This window comes from Petromyzon marinus, unplaced genomic scaffold, assembly GCF_048934315.1.
Source record: "Petromyzon marinus isolate PM22_M1 ecotype Great Lakes invasive population unplaced genomic scaffold, UKy_Petmar_22M1.pri1.0 PM_Scaffold_38, whole genome shotgun sequence".
Taxonomy (NCBI): domain Eukaryota; kingdom Metazoa; phylum Chordata; class Hyperoartia; order Petromyzontiformes; family Petromyzontidae; genus Petromyzon; species Petromyzon marinus.
The window spans coordinates 739573-750100 of NW_027423368.1; the positions used below are offsets into that span (position 1 = coordinate 739573).

At 46.7% G+C, this 10528-nt stretch overlaps 1 protein-coding gene across 1 annotated transcript in view; it reads left to right on the forward strand.

The window, feature by feature from the left end:
* Positions 1–8892, forward strand: part of LOC116937347 (uncharacterized) — a 12171-nt gene extending 3279 nt beyond the window's left edge. The window contains exons 3-4 of the mRNA XM_076064317.1: positions 4494–5421; positions 5596–8892. Of these exons, the coding sequence (XP_075920432.1) occupies positions 4494–5421; positions 5596–5602 (935 nt within the window). The 3' untranslated portion in view covers positions 5603–8892. The remainder of the gene's footprint in view (positions 1–4493; positions 5422–5595) is intronic.
* The last annotated feature ends 1636 nt before the right edge of the window (positions 8893–10528 follow it).

The window sequence follows — 10528 nt, forward strand, 5'->3', positions numbered from 1 at the left end:
GTGTAGTGTATAGTGTAGTGTGTAGTAGTGTATAGTAGTGTAGTGTAGTGTGTAGTGTATAGTGTAGTGTATAGTAGTGTAGTGTATAGTGTAGTGTATAGTAGTGTAGTGTATAGTGTAGTGTATAGTAGTGTAGTGTATAGTGTAGTGTAGTGTGTAGTGTAGTGTATAGTGTAGTGTATAGTGTAGTGTATAGTAGTGTAGTGTAAAGTAGTGTAGTGTATAGTGTAGTGTATAGTGTAGTGTATAGTAGTGTAATGTATAGTAGTGTATAGTGTAGTGTATAGTGTAGCGTTTATTGTAGTGTATAGTAGTGTAGTGTATAGTGTAGTGTATAGTAGTGTAGTGTATAGTGTATAGTAATGTAGTGTATAGTAGTGTAGTGTATAGTAGTGTAGTGTATAGTAGTGTAGTGTATAGTAGTGTAGTGTATAGTAGTGTAGTGTATAGTATAGTGTATAGTGTAGTGTATAGTGTAGTGCATAGTGTAGTGTATAGTAGTGTAGTGTATAGTGTAGTGTGTAGTAGTGTATAGTGTAGTGTATAGTAGTGTAGTGTATAGTGTAGTGTATTGTGTAGTGTATAGTGTAGAGTGTATTGTATAGTGTAGTGTATAGTGTAGTGTAGTAGTGTATAGAGTAGTGTATAATGTAGTGTATAGTGTAGTGTATAGTAGTGTAGTGTATAGTGTAGTGTATAGTAGTGTAGTGTATTGTAGTGTAGTGTATATTAGTGTAGTGTATAGTAGTGTATTGTAGTGTATAGTGTAGTGTATAGTAGTGTAGTGTATAGTGTAGTGTATAGTAGTGTAGTGTACAGTGTAGTGTATAGTGTAGTGTACAGTGTAGTGTATAGTAGTGTAGTGTATAGTAGTGTATAGTGTAGTGTCTAGTGTAGTATATAGTGTAGTGTATAGTGTAGTGTGTAGTGTAGTGTATAGTAGTGTAGTGTATAGTGTAGTGTACAGTGTAGTGTATAGTAGTGTATAGTCTAGTGTATAGTGTAGTATATAGTGTAGTGTATAGTAGTGTATAGTGTAGTGTATAGTGTAGTGTATAGTGTAGTGTATAGTAGTGTAGTGTATAGTGTAGTGTATGGTAGTGTAGTGTATAGTGTAGTGTATTGTGGAGTGTACAGTAGTGTAGTGTATAGTGTAGTGTATAGTAGTGTAGTGTATAGTAATGTAGTGTACAGTAGTGTAGTGTATAGTGTAGTGTATAGTAGTGTATTGTATAGTAGTGTAGTAGTGTATAGTGTAGTTTATAGTAGTGTATAGTAGTGTAGTGTATAGTGTAGTGTATTGTGTAGTGTATAGTAGTGAAGTGTATAGTGTAGTGTATAGTGTAGTGTATAGTAGTGTATAGTGTAGTGTATAGTAGTGTATAGTGTAGTGTATAGTGTAGTGTGTAGTAGTGTATAGTAGTGTAGTGTATAGTGTAGTGTAGTGTATAGTAGTGTAGTGTATAGTGTAGTGTATAGTGTAGTGTATAGTAGTGTAGTGTATAGTGTAGTGTATAGTGTAGTGTATAGTGTAGTGTGTAGTAGTGTATAGTAGTGTAGTGTATAGTGTAGTGTAGTGTATAGTGTAGTGTATAGTGTAGTGTATAGTGTAGTGTATAGTGTAGTGTAGTAGTGTATAGAGTAGTGTGTAGTGTAGTGTATAGTAGTGTAGTGTTTAGTAGTGTAGTGTATAGTGTAGTGTATAGTATTGTAGTATATAGTGTAGTGTATAGTGTAGTGTGTAGTGTATAGTGTAGTGTATAGTAGTGTATAGTGTAGTGTAGTGTATAGTGTAGTGTATAGTGTAGTGTATAGTAGTGTAGTGTACAGTGTAGTGTATAGTGTAGTGTATAGTATAGTGTATAGTAGGGTAGTGTATAGTAGTGTAGTGTATAGTGTAGTGTATAGTAGTGTAGTGTATAGTAGTGTATTGTATAGCAGTGTATAGTGTAGTGTATAGTAGTGTATAGTAGTGTAGTGTGTAGTGTATAGTAGTGTAGTGTATAGTGTAGTGTATAATGTAGTGTATAGTAGTGTAGTGTATAGTAGTGTAGTGTACAGTAGTGTAGTGTATAGTGTAGTGTATAGTAGTGTATTGTATAGTAGTGTAGTAGTGTATAGTGTAGTTTATAGTAGTGTAGTGTTTAGTAGTGTAGTGTATAGTGTAGTGTATTGTGTAGTGTATAGTAGTGAAGTGTATAGTGTAGTGTATAGTGTAGTGTATAGTAGTGTATAGTGTAGTGTATAGTGTCGTGTATAGTGTAGTGTATAGTAGTGTAGTGTATAGTGTAGTGTAGTGTGTAGTGTATAGTGTAGTGTATAGTAGTGTAGTGTATAGTAGTGTAGTGTATAGTGTAGTGTATAGTGTAGTGTATAGTGTAGTGTAGTGTGTAGTAGTGTATAGTAGTGTAGTGTATAGTGTAGTATAGTGTGTAGTGTATAGTGTAGTGTATAGTAGTGTAGTGTATAGTGTAGTGTATAGTAGTGTAGTGTATAGTGTAGTGTATAGTGTAGTGTATAGTGTAGTTTATAGTGTAGTGTATAGTAGTGTAGTGTATAGTGTAGTGTACAGTAGTGTAGTGTATAGTGTAGTGTATAGTGTAGTGTATAGTAGTGTAGTGTATAGTAGTGTATAGTGTAGTGTATAGTGTAGCGTTTATTGTAGTGTATAGTAGTGTAGTGTATAGTGTAGTGTATAGTAGTGTAGTGTATAGTGTAGTGTATAGTAATGTAGTGTATAGTAGTGTAGTGTATAGTAGTGTAGTGTATAGTAGTGTAGTGTATAGTATAGTGTATATTGTAGTTTATAGTGTAGTGCATAGTGTAGTGTATAGTGTATAGTAGTGTAGTGTATAGTGTAGTGTGTAGTAGTGTATAGTGTAGTGTATAGTAGTGTAGTGTATAGTGTAGTGTATTGTGTAGTGTATAGTGTAGAGTGTATTGTATAGTGTAGTGTATAGTGTAGTGTAGTAGTGTATAGAGTAATGTATAGTATAGTGTAGTGTATAGTAGTGTAGTGTATAGTAGTGTAGTGTATAGTAGTGTAGTGTATAGTAGTGTAGTGTATATTAGTGTAGTGTATAGTAGTGTATTGTAGTGTATAGTGTAGTGTATAGTGGTGTAGTGTATAGTGTAGTGTATAGTAGTGTAGTGTACAGTGTAGTGTATAGTGTAGTGTACAGTGTAGTGTATAGTAGTGTAGTGTATAGTAGTGTATAGTGTAGTGTCTAGTGTAGTATATAGTGTAGTGTATAGTGTAGTGTGTAGTGTATAGTAGTGTAGTGTATAGTGTAGTGTACAGTGTAGTGTATAGTAGTGTATAGTGTAGTGTATAGTGTAGTATATAGTGTAGTGTATAGTAGTGTAGTGTATAGTGTAGTGTATAGTGTAGTGTATAGTAGTGTAGTGTATAGTGTAGTGTATAGTAGTGTAGTGTATAGTGTAGTGTATTGTGTAGTGTACAGTAGTGTAGTGTATAGTGTAGTGTATAGTAATGTAGTGTATAGTAGTGTAGTAGTGTATAGTGTAGTGTATAGTAGTGTAGTGTATATTGTAGTGTATAGTGTAGTGTATAGTAGTGTAGTGTATAGTAGTGTGGTGTATAGTGTAGTGCATAGTGTAGTGTGTAGTGTATAGTGTAGTGTATAGTGTAGTGTAGTAGTGTATAGAGTAGTGTATAGTGTAGTGTATAGTAGTGTAGTCTATAGTGTAGTGTATAGTAGTGTATAGTAGTGTATAATAGTGTAGTGTATAGTGTAGTGTATAGTAGTGTAGTGTATAGTGTATAGTAGTGTAGTGTATAGTGTATAGTAGTGTAGTGTATAGTAGTGTAGAGTAGTGTAGTGTATAGGGTAGTGTATACTGTGCTGTATGGTGTAATGTATAGTGGTGTAGTGTATAGTGTAGTGTATAGTAGTGTAGTGTATAGTGGTGTAGTGTATAGTAGTGTAGTGTATAGTGTAGTGTATAGTAGTGTAGTGTATAGCGGTGTAGTGTATAGTCGTGTAGTGTATAGTGTAGTGTATATTAGTGTAGTGTATAGTAGTGTATAGTAGTGTAGTGTATAGTAGTGTAGTGTATAGAGACTCCTATAGACTCATAGAGACTCCTATAGACCCACAGAGACTCCTATAGACCCGTAGAGACTCCTATAGACCCGTAGAGACTCCTATACACCCATAGAGACTCCTATAGACCCACAGAGACTCCTATAGACCCACAGAGACTCCTATAGACCCATAGAGACTCCTATAGACCCACAGAGACTCCTATAGACCCATAGAGACTCCTATAGACCCATAGAGACTCCTATAGACCCACAGAGACTCCTATAGACCCATAGAGACTCCTATAGACCCACAGAGACTCCTATAGACCCATAGAGACCCATGAAGGCCCACACTATAACGAAACTACGTTTAATGTTACCATCTGCCAGCTGTAAGGCCCCAACTGAGCAACCCCTCCCCCCCCCCCCCTCCCCCGAACCTAAGGTCGCGAAGCCGACGCCATCGTCAAAGAAGAGTTCCCGCCCGGCGAGATATCGAGCGTCTTCCCTTCCCCGCTCCCCCCGGCGGCGGCCGCCGATCGCCGCCCCTTCAAGCACGAGTTCCCGCCCGGCTTGCCATCGAGCGTCTTCCCTTCCTCGCTCCCCCCGGCGGCGGCCGAGGTCGAGGTGGTCCTGGAGGAGGCCGACCGCGGCGGAGGCCGGCAGGCGGCCGGGGGCGGCCGCCGGAAGGCCCCGAGGGCCAAGGGCTACCCCTGCCCCGAGTGCGTCGGCGCCTTCACGTGCCCCTCGGCGCTGAGGACCCACGCCCTCACCCACACGGGCGAGAGGCCGCACGCCTGCGGCGCGTGCGGCGCCGGATTCGCCCGCCCCTCGGCCCTCAAGAGGCACATGATGTCGAGGCACGGCACGGCCCCGGCCAGGCCTCCGAGGCCTCGCCCGGGGGCCCTCGAGAGCGGCCGCTTGCCGGCGGCGGCGGCGGAGCGCGGCGAGGACGACGAGGAGGACGATGGGGATGAGGAGGACGAGGAGGAGGAGGATGAGGATGAGGAGGAGGAGGAGGAGGAGCCTCCGTCCGTGGAGTGCCCTGCCTGCGGCAAGGCCTTCCGCCAGCCGTCGGCGCTGAGCGTTCACCTCAGGACGCACTCGGGCGAGGGGGGCCGGGCCCACCGCTGCGTGGCGTGCAGCCGGGACTTTTTGAGCGTGTCGGCGTTCAAGGACCACGCCCTGACCCACGGCGGCCGCCGGCTGCACCGGTGCCCGCTGTGCTCCAAGAACTTTGCCAGGCCGTCGGCGTGCGCCCGCCACCTGGCCACGCACGACGCCGGGAGGCCGCACAAGTGCTTCGTGTGCGGCGGGAATTTCGCCGACCCGTCGAACCTCGACCTGCACGTGAGGTGCCTCCGGCACTACAGGTCCTAGGCCTGGACTGCCTGAGACACTGCAAGTCCTAGGCCTGGATGTTGAGGTGCCTGAGACACTACAGGTCCTAGGCCTGGACTGCCTGAGACACTACAGGTCCTAGGCCTGGACGTTGAGGCGCCTGAGGCACTACAGGTCCTAGGCCTGGACTGCCTGAGGCACTACAGGTCCTAGGCCTGGACGTTGAGGCGCCTGAGGCACTACAGGTCGTAGGCCTGGACGTTGAGGTGCCTGAGGCACTACAGGTCGTAGGCCTGGACTGCCTGAGACACTACAGGTCCTAGGCCTGGACGTTGAGGCGCCTGAGGCACTACAAGTCCTAGGCCTGGATATTGAGGTGCCTGAGGCACTACAGGTCCTAGGCCTGGACATTGAGGTGCCTGAGACACTACAAGTCCTAGGCCTGGATATTGAGGTGCCTGAGGCACTACAGGTCCTAGGCCTGGACTGCCTGAGACCCTACAAGTCCTAGGCCTGGATATTGAGGTGCCTGAGGCACTACAGGTCGTAGGCCTGGACATTGAGGTGCCTGAGGCACTACAAGTCCTAGGCCTGGACTGCCTGAAACACTACAGGTCCTAGACCTGGACGTGAGGTGCCTGAGGCACTACAGGTCCTAGGCCTGGACTGCCTGAGGCACTACAAGTCCTAGGCCTGGACATTGAGGCGCCTGAGGCACTACAAGTCCTAGGCCTGGACTGCCTGAGGCACTGCAGGTCCTAGGCCTGGACATTGAGGTGCCTGAGGCACTACAAGTCCTAGGCCTGGACTGCCTGAGGCACTAGAGGTCCTAGACCTGGACGTTGAGGCGCCTGAGGCACTACAAGTCCTAGGCCTGGACATTGAAGTGCCTGAAACACTACAGGTGCTAGGCCTGGACGTTGAGGTGCCTGAGACACTACAGGTGCTAGGCCTGGACGTTGAGGTGCCTGAGACACTACAAGTCCTAGGCCTGGACATTGAGGTGCCTGAGACACTACAAGTCCTAGGCCTGGACATTGAGGTGCCTCTGGCACTACAAGTCCTAGGCCTGGACTGCCTGAGGCACTACAGGTCGTAGGCCTGGACATTGAGGTGCCTGAGACACTACAAGTCCTAGGCCTGGACTGCCTGAGACACTACAGGTCCTAGGCCTGGACATTGAGGTGCCTGAGACACTACAGGTCCTAGACCTGGACATTGAGGTGCCTGAGGCACTACAGGTCCTAGGCCTGGACTGCCTGAGGCACTACAGGTCCTGGGCCTGGACATTGAGGTGCCTGAGGCACTACAAGTCCTAGGCCTGGACGTTGAGGCGCCTGAGGCACTACAAGTCCTAGGCCTGGACATTGAGGTGCCTGAGGCACTACAAGTCCTAGGCCTGGACATTGAAGTGCCTGAAACACTACAGGTGCTAGGCCTGGACGTTGAGGTGCCTGAGACACTACAGGTGCTAGGCCTGGACGTTGAGGTGCCTGAGACACTACAAGTCGTAGGCCTGGACATTGAGGTGCCTGAGGTACTACAGGTGCTAGACCTGCACGTCAGGCGCCTGAGGCACTACAATTCACACAACCTCACACACACTCACACAACAACAACAACCGCCATTCGCCACTAAGTGGTGGTGATGTTACCACGACGCTTGTGCCAGGCCATCTACACCTTGAGGCCACGTGAAGTGTCGAACGCCCGCTGGCAGGAGGTCACGGGGCAGACCCAGCAGGTGCCACGGGTCGACTGACTGAGATGACCGAGATAACTGGCTGATGCACCACCTGTGCCCCCTACTGTGCCAACCTGCTGTGCTTTAGCCACCCGGCGCTCCGCTCGTTGTTGTGAGCGTCGCTCCTCCGCCCTCCGTTGTTGTTGGAGGGCGACTACCTCCAACTGCCCAGTAGCGTCCTTCACGAGCCTCCTCCACAGAGGCCGATCTTGACACCGCTGGTACCGGTCATCAGCAAGTCTGCTCAGCTCCACGTCCTCCTGTACCACATCACTCCATCTCTTCTCTAGCCCGTGCCGCGCCCGTTTAGCCCCCTCGATCCAGCTGAACAACAGCTATAAGAATAGGTTTTACCCTTTCTGGCATATTAAACAGTTGTGTTAAGATGTTAAAACACCAAACTGAAACTTTTTGCAAGGAATCTTGCCTGCATCAACCACATATTTGTGGTGAACATACGAACAAAGCAACACGCTCTGGTAGTACATGATGATGATGATGCATCGTCTTCGAAACTGATTGGTCCACACCAGAGACGGCTTTCTTTAGAGCCTCGTCTCACTAACGGCGCTAGACCAGAGGACGCCAAAAGGCGAGCAGCACAAAGACGAAGCTTTCGTGACTGCAGGGATTCATGAGGCTATCCACACAAACAAACACAGAGACAATTTCAACCGAGAAGATGGATTCTGGCTTAGCAATCATTGGAAGGATTTGATAAACTAATTTCGGGTCTCGATTTAAAGCTTTCATGACTGCAAGGATTCATCTTCTTTGGTTCTTTCGGTAAAGTCACGTAGAATGACAATAAAATAATAAATTGATAGAATAAAATAACACAATAATATTCTCACGACGTTTCGGCCACAACACAAGCGGCCTTCATCAGGTGAAAGGACGAGACTGTCTGGTAGGACAGCGCTGGAGCGAGAAAAGCCACGTTCAGATCACGACCTTTAAGCTGTGTGAGAAGAAACAAAGCGCCTTGACAAAGGAATTAGCATATAATTTAGCATTGAAATGGCTGAGTGATTAGCTTGTGACTGGTCACAGAAATGGCTATGTTAAAGTTAAAGCATACACATCCGCAGAGGCACCCCTTGACAAAGGAATTAGCATAGAATTTAGCATTGAAATAGCTGAGTGATTAGCTTGTAACTGGTCACAGAAATAGCTATGTTAAAGTCAGAGCATACACATTCACCGAGGCACCTAGTACAAATCAAACAGGAGAATTTAGCATTGAAATAACTAGGCGAATTTAGCATTGAAATAACTGAGTGATTAGCTAGTGACTGGTCACAGAAATGGCTATGTTGAAGTCAAGGTCTACACATCTGAGCTATTCACAGTAACTAGGTATACAATACAATGTATAATGAATACTATATAGTGAACCAATAAAAAACTAAAATATAAATTACCTTAATGTTATCAATAAACTCTATATTCTCCAATCAGCTAAGATACCAAAAATAAGTCGTTATATATCACAATGCTATATGGCGAAAAATGGGTGGATTCTTACCCTCAACTTTAGCAACACGGATAGCTACGGGCCCCGTTCAGACGGACGAGTTCATCCATGGTCGGAACAGAGACGTGACTTTACCGAAAGAACCAAAGAAGATAATTTCGGGTCTTAATTGATTGTTCATGCTTACGGTGGCTTTCAGACCGCATCCATTATTTTCGTCTCCCCCCTCCTCTTTTCCGAACATAGATGGACTCGTCCATCTGAATAAAACTGTCAAATCGCTCTCTGTGGTGCTAACGTTAAAAAAACGCCACTTTTTTCAAATTGTTTTGCTGTGGTTTTCACACCTGATGATGATTGCTTGTGCTGCAGTCGAAACGTCGTGAGATTTGTATTGTTTTATATTTTTATTATTTCATTGCTTCCCTTCTACGTGGTGGTGACTTTACCGGAAGAACCAAGAATAATAATTGTATTGTTTTACAATAATTTTATTGTTTTATATTTTTATTATTTTATTGTTTCCCTTCTACGTGGTGGTGACTTTACCGAAAGAACCAAGAATATAGCACAAAGACAACGCCGCTATCAGCACATTGAGAGCTCGGGGTGATTGGCAGGCCCAGGCCCATGCCCTCCAATCACTCCAGACCAGGTGCCAGCATCATGACCAACTCGGGCATTGAAGTCACCCAACAAGATGACTTTATCCCGAGGGGCCACTTTAGCCAGCACCTGTGACAGGAGGTCATAGAAGGCATCTGACTCATTGGCCTTGCCTGCATCCCTCCACGGATGTTCGTCTTCAGTGGGGGCATAAGTAACCACGACCACCACTCCTCGCCTCTGGTTGATGGGCAGGCGAGCCCAAAGTAGCCTGGGGCTTACAGCTTCCCACACCTCACCGCCATGCTCCCACGCCCCCTTCATTCTTTTGTTCAAAAGAAGAGCCACTCCCTGTTGTTTGACAGTCTCCTGCCCCGAGTAAAGGACTGTCCACCCCTCATGGTGGCAGGAGCCAGAACCGGTCCACCAGACCTCCTGAATGCCGCATAGATCCAGGCGGTACCGGTCCAGCTCCCGACAGAGCAGTGGCAGCCTCTCTTCCAGCAGTGAGCGTTCGAACATTCCACGTGGCCACAGGAAGTGGCTTTTCGTTGTTTCTAGAGGAGCCCCGAGGGTAGAGATTCAATCTCCTGGCTCTGCCAATTGGGGTTTGTCTAGGAGACGTCATAGACGCCTGGCCCCCCGGGGCCTCCGGCACAAGCTTGGTTGATATTTTTCCGTGGTTTAGTGGTATTTGGATATAAGGTTGGAGGGGTTCCCAGCCCCTCACACCCGTCCAGAGCTACCTTTGGTCGCTGTGGTGGCTACAGACGCCATGAGTGGAATGGCCAATAGAAATTGGCCCTCCCCCCGTGTCACTGCCCACCACAGAGTTACCGTCCGGCACCAACACACACTCAACAACAACAACAACAACCGCCATTCGCCACTAAGTGGCGGTGACGTCACCACGACGCTTGTGCCAGGCTATGTGCACCCTGAGGCCACGTGAAGTGTCGAACGTCCGCTGGCAGGAGGTCACGGGGCAGACCCAGGTGCCACGGGTCGACTGACTGAGATGACTGGCTGATGCACCACCTGTGCCCCCTACTGTGCCAACCTGCTGTGCTTTAGCCACCCAGCGCTCCGCTCGTTGTTGTGAGCGTCGCTGCTCCGCCCTCCGTTGTTGTTGGAGGGCGACTACCTCCAACTGCCCAGTAGCATCCTTCACGAGCCTCCTCCACAGAGGCCGATCTTGACACCGCTGGTACCAGTCATCGGCAAGTCCACTCAGCTCCACGTCCTCCTGTACCACATCACTCCATCTCTTCTCTAGCCCGTGCCGCGCCCGCTTAGCCCCCTCAATCCGGCC